The sequence below is a fragment of the Schistocerca piceifrons genome, chromosome 7 (genome assembly GCF_021461385.2).
Source record: "Schistocerca piceifrons isolate TAMUIC-IGC-003096 chromosome 7, iqSchPice1.1, whole genome shotgun sequence".
In the NCBI taxonomy this organism is placed as follows: Eukaryota; Metazoa; Arthropoda; class Insecta; order Orthoptera; family Acrididae; genus Schistocerca; species Schistocerca piceifrons.
Genome location: NC_060144.1, coordinates 593649751 through 593665400, shown reverse-complemented (window position 1 = coordinate 593665400; position 15650 = coordinate 593649751). Strand labels below are relative to the sequence as shown.

General features: G+C 44.2%; 1 protein-coding gene across 1 annotated transcript in view; it reads left to right on the top strand.

Annotated features, from left to right (window-relative positions):
• Positions 1–930: 930 nt before the first annotated feature.
• Positions 931–15650, top strand: part of LOC124709103 (myrosinase 1-like) — a 46807-nt gene continuing 32087 nt past the window's right edge. Inside the window, exons 1-3 of the mRNA XM_047240752.1 lie at positions 931–1093; positions 9771–9904; positions 13803–13937. Of these exons, the coding sequence (XP_047096708.1) occupies positions 931–1093; positions 9771–9904; positions 13803–13937 (432 nt within the window). The remainder of the gene's footprint in view (positions 1094–9770; positions 9905–13802; positions 13938–15650) is intronic.

Below are 15650 nucleotides of genomic sequence, written 5' to 3'. Positions count from 1 at the left end.
GAAAGAGCATTGCTGGCCAAGTCTACTAGTATCAAACGTAGGCCTTAATTTGAGGATGGAATTTCTGAGAATGTACATAGCGAAACACGGACTGAGGGAAAACTGGTAGAGATAAGAATCAAAACATTTGACGTTTGGTGCTAGAGACGAATTTTAAAAATTAGGTGGACTGACAAAGAAAGAAATTAGGTTCTCCTCAGAATCGTTGAGGAAAGCCATACATGGAAAACATTGACAAGAAGAAGGGACAGGAAGATAGGACATCAGTGAAAACATCAGGGAATAACTTGCGTGGGGAGCTGTAGAGGACGAAAGAGACTGGAATACGTCGAGCAAATAATTGAGGACTTATTTTGCAGCAGCTACACTGAGATGGAAAGGTTGACACACGAACCACATGAAACCAGTCGAATGACTGATGACTAAAAAAGAAAAGGAATCTTTGCAGAACGTCTTTGGAAGGGCAAGGGCAGTTTTACATGATGGCAGTAGCTTTCGCACATTACATACCACCACAGACAGTACTAATATATTACAGTCTCATTAGGGATTAACAGATCTGTCTGACTTACGACTTATCTGAAGATTAACTGAGCCGCGCCTTCCTTATGTATGCACGCAGTTATCATCATACTGGGACACACCCATTCAAAACAGGTTTAGAAATCTTATCAAAGTCTTAATTTTTATTGTTGCTTTCATGTGGGGTACTGTTTTTCTCAAACAAGGTGCTGAAAACATACTAGTCATCTAGAGTAATAAATTTTAATCCTCTGTTGGAAATTTTCCTTGAGATTCGCATTGTAGGGATAAGCAGGGAGATTTTCAGCTAGGTCCTGGTGTCTGTTATCATTTGAGCTCACGCATGTATATAAACACAGGTGCTGTGTAGAACTGTTATCGCAGTCATCCAGGTGAAGAGACCTGAAGATGAGGCGAACTCTGGTACCTGTGGTGGTGGCAACCCTGCTCTGCCTGGCGCAGGGGGTGCCCGTGAAGTCATCCGGCAGACCCGCCAACCAGTTCCCAGACGGTTTCTACCTGGGCGCCGCCACCGCTGCATACCAGATAGAGGGCGCGTGGAATGAGGATGGTGAGTAGCTGCAATTGGAGCACGTATCGTGACGCCATGTTATGTCCATCGGTGTTGCCCCAGAATAACTCACGTACCTGACTGTAGTTCCTCATGAAATGCTGAATAGAGATGTTGAATCTGTGAAGATTTTTCAAACTTTCAGGATTGATGAAATGTAAATGTAGCAATTTCAGGTATGGGATGCTAGTCCGGAAACGACCGAGTGGAAAAGTACAAGCGAAACTCTACTCAAGTTCCATCTTAGCCTCTCGCAGTGTTGTAACTGAGGGTGGCCCAACTTTCGAACTCTGAATATGACTTACAGAATTCTCGCTTAATACTGCCAATACCTTCAGTTAAATTCCCCTGTTGATGGGTTAGTAACGATTCACGTTACTTGATGTCACAGAGACCGAAAATCCTATGGTACAATAACAACGAATTTCATCTACCTGCACAAGTTTAGAAAGCTGCTGCATTTATAACAGTTGTTCGAAATAGGGTCCCCCAGCGTCAATGCAGGTGTGGAATCGTCGCACGAAGTTCTGTTGTAGTCCTTCTAATACTCCCAGTATAGTCTGGACAGTGTCACAGGCAGCGAGAATTCTTGAGAATTTTTCCCAGGAGATACTCTTTGGACTCAAGAGGTGTCTCATATACAGCACCTCTCACGTGACCCCACGAGAAGAAATCTTATGGGTGAGATCAGGCCTGCCCACAATACAAAACTTCCTCTGCATATCTACTTTTCGTGGAAGGTCTAGCCTAAGTGTTCACAAACTCTCAACTTGATGTGTGGCACAATTATTTTGGAACTGTTGTGACCAGGTGTAACTTCATTCGTTTGGCCACAACTATTGATTATTTGATTGCTCGGCGAGGGGGCGCATCAAACTAGAACATGTGAAATATTGATTAACTTCATTACATAAATGAGCAGAAGATTTACTTAACTTTGCCACACTTCTTCGCCACACGAGTACTGAATAGCTTACGACTGCCATAGTCTAGCAGAGCGTCACTTGATGCACTAATTAACGAAACTGTTTTCCTGAAATATAATGTATAATCTTGAGAAAAGTGAATGTCCATCTACATCTACATCTACATCCATACTCCGCAAGCCAACTGACGTTGTGTTGCGGAGGGTACCTTGAGTACCTCTATCGGTTCTCCTTTCTATTCCAGTCTCGTATTGTTCGTGGGAAGAAGGATTGTCGGTATGCTTCTGTGTGGGCTCTAATCTCTCTGATTTTATCCTCATGGTCTCTTCGCGAGATATACGTAGGAGGGAGCAATATACTGCTTGACTCTTCGGTGAAGGTATGTTCTCGAAACTTTAACAAAAGCCCGTAGCGAGCTACTGAGCGTCGCTCCTGCAGAGTCTTCCACTGGAGTTTATCTATCTCCGTAACGCTTTCGCGATTACTAAATGATCCTGTAACGAAGCGCGCTGCTCTCCGTTGGATCTTCTCTATCTCTTCTGTCAACCCTATCTGGTACGGATCCCACACTGCTGAGCAGTATTCAAGCAGTGCGCGAAGAAGCGTACTGTAACCTACTTCCTTAGTTTTCGGATTGCATTTCCTTAGGATTCATCCATCTGAAACTTCACATTGTCCTAATCGACCTTGATGACTGCTGAAGCTGAGGTCTCGAACTGGGAGGCTTCTTGCTAGCGCGATGCTATATTGACCTCGTAGGAGTTGCCGCATAGCTGATAGCTGAGGCATGATCTTCTGAAGTCCCTCCCATATCTCGATGCGAATTGCAGCGAACTCTCGGTAATGTCTATGGTATCGATTCCTGTTGTGGCAACGCGATCTCTATACAATGCCACAGGAATCACATCCATTGACGAATAAATAAGTGAGGTATGTTCCACGAGCCTGGGTGGTATGTCTCTGATAAAAACTGTGTACGCTGGTACATTTGAACATAGAGGAAGAAGAAATGGTCATAGTATGTAATCATTGACTGTGTGTGCCCACACGTTAACTGATACACAAAAGGTAGTAAGGTCCTCTTCACCTAAGTACTCGTCGAGATTGTCTGCCCCACAATCTTACAAGGGAAACTCCTCATTGCACTCCCCTCAGATTTAGTGGTAAGATAGCCCGATGGATAGCTCGTCAAAAACTGAACACAGATCGGGCATGAAAACAGGAAGAAGGTGTACTGAAATGAGAAAAAGAAGCAAAATCGAAACAGTGATCGATCTAAGCTCAAGATGTCCAACATCAAACGTAGCTCAGTTTTTATGTAGTGACTGTGTTGGGCGGCGAAGGGGGAGGTCTGTGTTCAAATCCACCATGTGCCTCATATTTTTTTTTCAGAAAATCATAAACTATCTTCCGGTCACTGACGTCCCCGTTCGCTGTATTCAGATCTTTGTCTGTGCCGTGGTGTAAAGTCCGTTTGCAAGAGCGAGCTGTAAGGGAGGGGTCTCCAGGCATACTTACCTCCTGTTTGTTCTACACAAGTACAGCGAGTTATGATTCCTGCGTTCCAGTTTTGAAGTGTCGACTCTTGAATTCCTTCGTTGTAACGTAGTCACACATTTATTTGTTGTTTTCATTCCTGTGAGAGGTCTATGCGGCATCTCGCCAGCTGTTACTATTCATCTGATTTACTAGCGATGGTAATATATTGTTACAGCCGGCCCGGTTGGCCGTGCGGTCTAACGCACGGCTTTCCGGGTGGGAAGGAGCGCCTGGTCCCCGGCACGAATCCGCCCGGCGGATTTGTGTCCAGGTCTGGTGAACCGGTCAGTCTGTGGACGGTTTTCAGGTGGTTTTCCATCTGCCTCGGCGAATGCGGGCTGGTTCCCCTTATTCCGCCTCAGTTACACTATGTCGGCGAGTGCTGCGCCAACAAGTTCTCCACGTACGCGTACACCACCATTACCCTACCACGCAAACATAGGGGCTACACTCGTCTGGCGTGAGACGTTCCCTGGGGAGGTCCACGGGGGGCCGAACCGCACAATAATCCTGGGTTCGGTGTGGGGCGGCGGATGGGTGAAGTGGACTGCGGTAGTCGTCGTGGGGTTGTGGACCACTGCGGCTGCGGTGGGGACGGAGCCTCTCCGTCGTTTCTAGGTCCCCGGTTAACACACAATACAATACAATACAATATATTCTTACCGCATGACTCATATTCAAAACCAGTGCATAGTATGACAGTCACGAAGGCTACAGAAGGAAAACACACACGTCAATGACCGGACAGAAAGTTTATAATTTTGTGAAGAAGAATATGTACGTGCGGTGACACTGAGATTTGAACACGAACCTCCCGCTTTGCAATCCAACATCGTGACAACACAACCACGATGCTATGTTTCTTGGTATTGGCTCGATGTTTCATATCTTGATCTTGGACTGTTGATTGCTTGATCTGTATTCAGTCTACTTGACTGTTTTGTCACTAAATCTGAGGGGGGGGGGGGGGGGCGATGGGGAGTTTCCTTTGTCAGGAGCCAATGTGCCGGTACATGTATTACTCTGTCAGAGTTGTAAGAACGATTTTTCGCTTCTAAATTTCAACTCGGTTGCTACGAAACCAGGGCCCCTTAGCTCAAATTCAAACATTTTCCCATCTCCATCATCGCTAAAAGTTTGTAACAAAAAGAAATCACCGTAGAACTACCTTGGGATACATAAACATCATTACGTTTAGTATCAGTATTTTAATTCACCCTTCACAAACGTTCACGTAAGACAACAAAACTAGCGGCTCACAGAGAGGCAGCAGATGTGTAGGCTAGGAATGTGGGCAGGGAGTGGTGACAGGTGCACAAGCGACGCAGTCAGCGAGGCGCAGCACACGTGGGGGTGTGGACTGGCAGATCGGGACACAACAGATGAAAAGGAAACTGCTGCTGGACGTAGGATAACATCCAGAGTACAGTCAGATTCGTTGCGAGTGTGTGTGGAGCTACACCATTCACCGCTGCTGCTATGGCGTATCGCAATTAATCTAGCTTGTTTCAATGGGGTGTACATGAATGGAATCTTTCGCAAGTCCCCCTCCCCCCCCCCCCAAAAAAAAAGAAAAAAAAGAGAGAGAAGAGAGAGAGAAAACACATACGACAAGCTAAGACGACTTTGGCGGCTACTGGTGCAATGCAAGATCCGTACACTCCTCACTCCTTAAGATCGATCCCTACTCGAGGAAGCTCACCGTGAAGAACTGCTCTCACACGCAAGTGCCACTGAAGTGATTGAAAAACCTCAGCATCGCAGTTGTTAAAATATTGCGTGCCATTATCGCCGTGGTGTAATATATTTCTTGCAGAATCTGCGGAGGACATCTTCATGTGAGGTGGGTTATACCTTTCATGAATGTCTGGTTCACGGCCTGGCTGGCTATTGTCTGTAGTAACAGTTTGTTTCTGCGCGCTCCGCACAGAGGCGTGGCACGTTTACAAAACTCGAGCTCGATTATCCATAGGCGCTTGCTGTCTTCTTTTATTGCCTCAGTCCACAGAGGAAGACGGGTGCAGGTCTCCTTCAGCAGCGAAACACAAATACCATTCGGTTTTACGCACTCCTTTCCTGTATGCCTTGCTGAATTAGCACTCCTGGAAGGACGGATACTGCAGGGAAATGGCTTATCCATAGCATACAGGATGTTAGGACAGTTAGTTTTCTTTACAATGTAGTACGTATGAACTTCCTGACGGAATTAAATTGTGTGCCAGACTGGGACTCGAAACCAAGTCCTTGCTTAGGGGTCAGTTCAAACGCTGATTCTGTACAGTTTTTACAGCCCTAAAAGTTTCGTATTAACGGTGCTGTCATATTTCCATACTGCAAATCCTTCAGCTTTGATTAATTTCCTTAAACACACTTTCTAAATAGCAGAGTGTCGTCTGCAGAGTTTGGAAGAGTGGGAAGACGTACTGGAAGATTGAAACTTTCAGTTGCGAGGATCGAAAAGGAGTTTCTGGGTTGCTACTACTGTATCAGCAAACGTAGGGTATTCGACGCCCAGTCGGACAGATAGACAATCTGATCAAAATTACACTACTGCCCATTAAAATCTCTACACCACGAAGATGGCGTGCTACAGACGCGAAATTTAACCGACAGGAAGAAGATGCTGTGATATGCAAATGATTAGCTTTTCAGACCATTCACACAAGGTTGGCGCCGGTGGCGACACCTACAACGTGTTGACATGAGGAAATTTTCCAACCGATTTCTCATACACAAACAGTAGTCGACCGACGTTGCCTGGTGAAACGTTGTTGTGATGCCTCGTGTAAGGAGGAGAAATGCGTACCATCACGTTTCCGACTTTGATAACGGTCGGATTGTAGCCTATCGCGATTGCGGTTTATCGTATCGGGACACTGCTGCTCGCGTTGGCCGAGATCGAATGACTGTTAGCAGAATATGGAATCGGTGGGTTCAGGAGGGTAATACGGAACGTCGTGCTAGATCCCAATGGCCTCGTATCACTAGCAGTCGAGATGACAGGCATCTTATCCGCGTGGCTGTTACGGATCGTGCAGCCAAGTCTCGATCCCTGAGTCAACAGATGGGGACGTTTGCAAGACAACAACCATCTGCACGAACCGTTCGACGACGTTTGCAGCAGCATGGACTATCAGCTCGGAGAACATGGCTGCGTTTACTCTTGACGCTGCATCACAGATAGGAGCGCCTCCGATGGTGTACTCAACGACTAACCTGAGTTCACGAATGGCAAAACAACATGTTTTCGGATGAATCCAGATTCTGTTTACAGTATGATGATGGTCGCATCCGTGTTTGGCGACATCGCGGTGAACGCACATTGGAAGCGTGTGTTCGTCATCGCCATACTGGCGTATCACTCGGCGTGATGGTATGGGGTGCCAATGGTTACACGTTCGGTCACCTCTTGTTCGCATTGACGGCACTTTGGAAATTGGACGCTACATTTAAGATGTGTTACGACCCGTGGCTCTACCCCTGATTCGATCGCTGCAAAACCCTACATTTCAGCAGGATAATGCAGGAGCGCATATTGCAGGTCCGTACGGGCCTTTCTGGATACAGAAAATGTTCGACTGCTGCCCTGGCCAGCACACTCTCTAGATCTCTCACCAATTGAAAACGTTTGTTCGATGGTGGCCGAGCAACTGGCTCGTCACAATAAGCCAGTCGCTACTATTGATGAATTACAATACGCCCGTCACTACTCGTGATGAACTCTGGTATCGTGTTGAAGCTGCATGGGCAGCTATACCTGTACACGCCATCCAAGCTCTGTTTGACTCAATGCCCACGCGTATCAAGGCCGTTATTGCGGCCAGAGGTGGTTGTTCTGGGTACTGATTTCTTAGGATCTATGCACCCAAATTGCGTGAAAGTGTAATCACATGTCAGTTCTAGTATAATATACGAGCCAATGAATACCCGTTTATCATCTGCATTTGTTCTTGGTGTAGCAATTTTAATGGCCAGTTGTGTACCTGTACGCCGCTATGTAATGTGGAATTGATCACTAAATGTCACGAGAAGGGATCAATCAGTACAACAGGTGGCGAGCAGTGTTGTGTTGTCAGTAGAGGAGCAGTATCAGCAGTGAATGTCACCTGAGCAACAAATCCATCAATGATATTTCAACCCTTCTAAAGGTGCCTACGTCTGCTGTTGGTGATGTGACTGTGAAGTGGAAACGCGCAAAAGAACAGCTGCAGCTAAACCAAGACCAGGCAGTCATCATGTACCGAAGGACAGGGACTGTCGAGAGTTGTGGGGGATGACTGTGAAAAATCACGGGGAGGAATCACTGGTGAGTCCCAAAGAAGTAGCAGCGGTCCAGCTCGCCCAATGACAGTGCATAAGCGGTTGAAAATGATGGGGTAAATTGTCTGTGCAGCTCCTCGTCAGCCACACATTTCTGTAATAAATGCTTGAAGTGGTGTAATGAGACACGACACTGGGCAGTGGATGACTGGGAACAAGTGGCGTGGAGTGGTGTGTCACACTATGAACTGTGGCAATCCCATCGAAGTTTCTGGGTTCTGGTCAATGCCTGAAGTACACTTGCTATCTTACGTAGTGACAACAGTGAAGTACACAATTGGTGGGGTTTCAGTATGGGGTTATTTTTCCTGGTTAGGGTGGGGGTTGCCGAATAGCGTGTAAGGAAATTCTAAATTCGGAAGGATATAGATATATTTTATGACACTCGTTACCGTATACAGTAGAGGTACATTTCGGCTGTGATGATTATTTGCATCAGAATGTAAATGCAGGCAGCTATAAAGTAGCACTAATGAGATAATGGTTTGTGGACAATAATATTGCTGAAATGGACTGGCCTGTCCAGATGAGTTTGAATGGCGACTTTGCTCCAGCCCCAGCGTCCATCATCAGTACCCACTCTTGCTCGGATTGTTGAGGAAAAATACTCTGCCGTTCCTCGACAGACATTCAGACACTTCATTGAAAGGGTTCCTAAAAGAGTTTGCGGTGGAGCAATACTGACAAGTAGTACCTGTTGTAGTGGGCATTAACTGTTATGGGAACTGATTAACCTTTGCAACCTGACCGAAACAGGTGTCATTGTTATTCACACGTGTCGTCCAAGTGTCCTGCGTATTCGATGGTCTGCGTTGTCACAGATTGCAGCCCTTGTCCAAATTTGTACTCTGAACGCAGAGCGAGCGAGGGGTCACAGTTGTATCCTACCGTGCCAATGCAGTATGCACAAAAGTTCTCAATGTCCAACAACTTGGTTTCTTGATGATGATTTCCCAGTGTAGAAGCAGCATGGTAGACATAGTGTCCGCCTCTCTTGTGTTAGTTATTTAGGGCTAAGGCTCCCTGACAATCGAATGAGGAGTCGAACTTCAAGTCCAGGGATGAGAACAAGTTTAATTAAAACTCCCACGCTCGACTCCAACTATCACATCCCGAAACACTTCATTCGACTCTCGATGTTCGCGCGCCAGAGGCGCACGAAGTGCTTCGTCTGTATTCCATCACGATCTACTAATGTTAAAATAATGTAATGAAAAGATTTTGAATATTGTGTATTATCTCTTAACACTGAGTGTCGCTATGATGGTTGTCAACCAGATTAGAATTTAGCTGTGAAAGAATGTTAATAAATGAAAGTCGTCCATACCTCACTCCATCACTCACGTCATATCAGCTAAAAATAACCTTTATAATCACTAAGCCAGTTATGAGAGTAAACGATATGGCTCACAGAGCAGGTAACACAAGTTTGAGCTGTCTTAAAGGTGAAGAGTGGGCACACATCCCACATTAGTGTCTGCTAGTATGTGCCCGGATAATTTAGATCAAATAGTGCAGTTACGATCTGTCAGAAACAGTCGCTGCAGTAGGGCCACCACTGCAGAGCGAAATGCAGACTAGACATTTGCCAATGTTATTTGTGGGACACACTGAAAAGAACACGCCGCTTCTAAAGTTGGTATATTGTGACTGTGTTACTACCATAATAACAATGATGAATCGCTTGGGCTACTGTATCTATCCCATTGTGCCCTAAATCATGCTTACATACAGACAACAGTGAGTTAGTGGTTTGGGACTGTGGATACAGTAAAGGCAGAGAGAGCTGGTGGAAACCGGTCGACTATATGGTATACGGATGGGGCAAGTGAGGTATTTTTAAAGGGCAACGGTCATGCTGGTTGGATGACGGTAGACGTGTTGTGTTTCAGGCAAGGGTGAGAGCATCTGGGACCACATGCTGCACGCACAGCCCAACCTGACAGCGGATGGTCAGAACGGCGACGTGGCGGCCGACTCGTACCACAAGTACAAGGAGGACGTGCAGCTGCTCGTCGGCATCAACGTGAGTATCGAGGCTGACTGGTGAACATGTGGCATCTAACTCATGTTCGGTGACAGGTGATATGAGATGGGCCTTTGATGGGACGCTGCATAACTAAACATTTGTCAGAATTACGAAGCATAAAACACACATTGCTCTGTTACCTAATATCGTCATGTTGCTGTTCCATTTTTCTTCTCTTATCCTCAGACTTTCGACAAAAAGAAATAGGAGAGTTATTTTCAGTACTAGCTGATCACAGGTGTTCAGTTATAGAGCGTGTAAAAAAACGATGTGGAAAAGTTGGACGAATTGCAGAGCTTGTCTTGATGAACAATTTCAGGATTGTAGCCCATGCATAACGTGATTCAGCGACCAAACGCAACGTTCAAGTTACATGGGCGAACAGCCGCTGTGGCCGAGAGGTTCTAGGCGCTTCAGTCCGGAACCGCTCACCTGCTACGGTCGCAGGTTCGAATCCTGCCTCGGGATGGATGTGTGTGGTGTCCTTAGGTTAGTTAGGTTTAAGTAGTTCTAAGTTCTAGGCGACTGATGACCTCAGATGTTAAGTCCCATAGTGCTTAGGGCCATTTTTGGGCAGGGGCGAACGTCTGCAGGTAGACCATTCCTTCTACAGCAAATTGTGAGGAATACTGCTACCTTTATGTTCTAACGAATCATTATTGTAGTCGTCACTTGTAGCTGGCTTCTGGAACTTTCGACGCAGAGCCTACCTTTTCTCTGAGGGCGCATTATTGTCTTGCTGGTGTATGGCAACAATGCCCTGGTGCTAATGGCCACGCGCCATCATTGTGTGCGCAAGAAAGTCGTCGTTGGGCTTCGTTATGGAGCAGTCTATCGCATCCCCACCTCACATTAACAGAGTGAAAATACTGACAGCAAGTATAGTTATGAGTTGAAAGTAGTGCGTCGCTTCGTAGGAGAAAAGTGATTGAGTGATTCAGTTATTTCGTGGAAAGGTGCGCGGGATTAATTACGAGCTTTGTACTTGAAACTATGTCGTTTTGTGAATCAGTAATTTTCGTCGAGGAGCATATTGATGGTAGGACGTTTGTGGAAAAGCTTCTGTGATCAGTGATCAACTGTTTAACTACTGTGGAAACGCAACGTAACAAAGGCTACTTCAGAATGAATGCGGAACCAGCTTAACTGTTAACACAAGACAGGATGATTTTATGCATTTTTTGGCACAAACCGAAGTAATTTCACTTGTACTATTATTGTTTTGTAGTGACATTTTCCATTTTTTTAATGAGTAACACTAATATTTGGAGCGTATAAGACAGATGCGTTCGAAACAGGCACATGGTCAGATTTATTTCGTAACTTAACGTGATCTAATGTAAAGCTACCGCACTCGAGTACAATAGTCCGATAGCTGCGAAGATTACTGAAAAATAGGTTAAAAGACTTTAGGAGTTTAAAAAAATGTTTGTTTGCACTGGGGATGGACAGTATTTAACGCAAGTGTTGCAAGCCGTATCTATTAAGCAAATAATACGCTCCACACAGCACCTTATTAAAATTTTGGTAGGTTAGGACTGACCATTAGCAACGTGCGTTTTTATTTAATAATGTGGAATATATTAAATTATTAATAGCATTAAATAGGAAAACACTTCCTAATGTTAAGCAAAATTATATTTATTTGGTCGCAGTGTGGCTTTCGGCTCTTTAGGTCATCATCAGGAAACAACTGAATGTCGCAAACACGGATAAATGACGTGCGATTCGTGCAGATATCATTTATACAATACACACTAAAATGAGGACATGTAGAGTGCTTACATAGAAATGTATTGTGTTTTCTATATCACACAGAAGTGGTTACATTAGCTATTTGAGGACTAGTTTTTCACAGCCGAATAGACGAATTCTAGGCTGATGTCCATGTCCACCTTCAGTTACACTATTTGCAAGCGTTTGGAAACGTTCATACATTTTTACATGGATGGCACTAACTGCAGACAGCTGAGGTACACAAATTCCGTTCAGAGGAGTAAAGGGGTGGTGACAGGAAAGGATTATGTCCGAACATTTAAAAATGCCAGATGGGTTAATTGACACGCCAACCCCATGTAAATATGCGATAAACGCAAAAGACTAATCTCGACATCGTTTTACCTAATGTTCATTTACGAAAAATTATGATTCTATTTTCAGACGTATCTCTGGTCGCAAACACAAACTTGTTCCTGTAGTATGACCCTTTTCGTCCTATTGAAGTACGGTCATTTTGCTGTACGTTTCGAATAACCAAGAAGAGAAGTATGTGATGTAAAAAGTCTGCTTTTGAAATCCAGAATTTTTCTTAATTTGAACAGACGAAACTGTTAGTCGGTCTATGTCCTCTTGACGAAAACGCTTGCTACGTTTGGACGGTTTCCACTCTTTCCTTCTCAAAACGTTCATCCAGAGAACTCTTCGTGTTGGACAGATAGAAAATATAACGTCAAATGGCACAAATAAAACCACTGCAATTAAAGGTGAAGAGAAATACCGAAATTAATGTATATCAATGAAAGCATCTTTTGAACGAGTCCACTTAAGAATGAACTGTGAGTCATTTACACTTTAGCCTGTAATCAAAATACTAAGTACCCCCGTAAATGACGCAATATGGCATTTTTGAACAAAACACTTCCACGAGAAGCTAATGTTTATGGCAACTATCATAAAGGACGTCGGATTCTAGTTTGTGACGTCATGCCAACTCCTCTTATTTTACTTCCATGCCTATTCAACTAAAAATTTTTGACTTCCATGGAGATACAGCCCCAAACACGTTTCGGTGAAAGTGTTTTGATAAAAAATACCAGCCTGTTACGAAATAGCCGTTCTGACTGTAGTCTAAAGTATAAAGGAATCACAGTTCATTCGTAAGTAGACTCCTTCAAGCGATATTTTCTTTTATATATTCGAATGTTGGTTCTACTGTTTTCTTTTATTGTAGTGGTTTTATTTCTGTAGTTTGACTTTAGATTTTCTGTCACTTCAACTCAAAGAGCACTCTAGTTGAACGCTGTGAGAAGGAAATACTGCAAACTGTCCAAGCATGGCAATATACGTTCTCTGCATTTTCGGGAAGAGGATATGGGCGGAACAGTGGATTGCAGAAGCAGCCTTTTCATGTCACATGCTTCTTTTCTTCGTCATCCAAAAACGCAACAAAATAAACTTACCTTAATGAGGAGGGATGCGTAGTATAACTGGATCAAATATACCTTTAAGACGAGAAAAACGTCTGAGAATACCTTTCTGACACGGTATTATTCTCGAAAGTAATGTAATGTTTAGTATTTATACCAACTTTTACGTGGACAAGACAGAAATTAAGAACAATAAGTACATGTTAACAGTAGACTACTAATGTTGAGGGGCTACTAATATGGCGGCGCCGGTTTCAAAGCAACGTATAACGAAAGTCTGTAGCGCCTCCTCTCCTTATTACAGATATACCTCTATGGACTTCTCTGGCCTACGACCTCTCTGCCTACCCACGGAACCAAAGATCTTCCGTTTTTGAAGCCCAGCGCAAAGTGGAGGGAATCTGAAGGCCGTTAACTGACTGATATACTACTGCTACTTATTAAAGGCATAAAAGTGCGGGAGAAACGTGCTTAGAGATACCAAGAAATTCTTCTATTCATACAGACTTTTAGAAACAACTGGAGGATTAATATTTCATTTTATGAAACAAGTCTGTCCAAATCTTGCCAGACGCGTTTCAATCCTACCAAAAGGGGCCCTAACTACGCACAACACCAAATAAGCGCACTTTGATCTTCTTCTTTTCATTTGGTATCTATTACTTTCTTCGATTTCGCATCCATTTCGCCCAATGCTTGACGTGTGCAACTAGCTGTGTGCTACAGCTGTGATTTCTGTGTACCTACAGGCGAACTGCTACCGGTTCTCTCTGAGCTGGCCTCGCATCCTCCCCACTGGAGACACGGACAACATCAACCAGGCGGGTATCGACTACTACAACAACCTCATCAACGAGCTGCTGGCCAATGGGATCGAACCTATGGTGAGTAGGCTGCCAGATACAGACCGGCGGGCACCACTTTGCAAACTCATGTGATAACTTACGTACATCATATCTCGTACTGTCGCCTTCTAACAAACAGCGTTTAATCAAGAGACAACAACGTCCTTCTTCGTTCAGTGAATTCCGAAAGAAAAGTCCGTTGTAAGTGCTGCACTCCGGCGACCACTATTTTTCAAACACAAATGGTGATCACGTAACGTCCGCGTCGATATCTCGCCTCTTCATCCAACAGAGTGTAATCAGCAGACATCAACAATATACTGTTTCAAGAGCTTCGCGTCAGAACACTGCTACATTCTTTTGTCCGTCGGTGAATCGCGAAAGAAAAACTGGACGGTTCGTACCTACACGAGAGACGGACGAACTACAATAATTTATCCATTTTACTGGACGGAGACCTCCGTGATTGTGGATTATATTAAAGAAACACAACAACAAGAAATTTCTTCTATATCAATATGTGTGCTGCAAATGCCTTGTGCTAAATAACAATTTCGTTTATCTACTACCCTTCGTGAGGTGGATATTTTGTTTATTTTGTATATTTTGTTTATCTACTACACTTCGCGAATTGAGAGCTTACAATTACAAAGTGTACTAGGTAAACAAAACTATTATTTCTATTTACAGTTCACAACTCATGAAGTGTACTAGATAAAATTGTTACAGTCTGGAAGAAGCTGGCTTCTTGCATTTTGGGATCCTGAATGTGGAGGTGGTCACCACTTAGAAACGTAACCTGTGTGGAAATACTCTCCATGCCACTCATGTTCGTTTATTTTGTTAGCACTTTAAAATTGTTCCTCGGCAGAGACATAACAACCCTTGACAGATTCCAAGGTGCCTGCTGGTAGACAACCCCTTTCGACACCCGACTTGCGTTACACGGCGGTCCGTCTGGCTGCCATCTTCAGGTGCGGTCGCTGAGTACACAAATAACCTTTCAGACAAAATGAAGAACAGGAAGATCCAGTTTTTATACGTTCATCTCCTCGCTAATGGTATCATTAAGGTTTTATTGTCCCTGCACCAGGTCGCGATTATACCCCGATCGGGAAACGTGCAGAATGTTTAAAAATACCTTAACTGTTCTTAGGGTATCTCGATCTCGCAAGGTCTTAAGATATGGCAGGTCTAAGATTTTTAGTTTTTGATACTAGGTCTACAACTTTGCTACTGTCATTCTTTCTCAAAATTCGTAGCTTTTTTGTACAAAACGCACAACGAATTTACGATTCAAACTACCGGCCATCGTTGGGTACTCCTTTCCACCATCTTTCGGGCACCATATGAACCCTGTGGCTCAAGAACCAGGTTTCTTTTCAGGAGATTCATGAATTGATTCAATTTTGAACTTGTCCATATGACTGGCACTGCTGGTCAGCTAGGACGTGTGGATTGATCGAAAGAGGTAATGAGGGAGAGCAATGTCTGGAGAATACGATGTGCGGGATAGTAATTACCAGCTAAACGTCTTGACGGATTTTGAGACATGGTGTCCAGTATTTTCAAGCTTTAAAACCACCTTTCATGTCCATCGGTGTATTGCGGTCGTTTGTCTTTCAGTGCTCGGTTCAAACGTTTTCGATAACCATCTCCTGTGATTGTTTCCGTCGGTTTCAGTAGCTTCTTAAATCCTCCCTCTTCCAATGCCACACCGATATTCGACTTCAGAATCACTGTTCTTGAAGT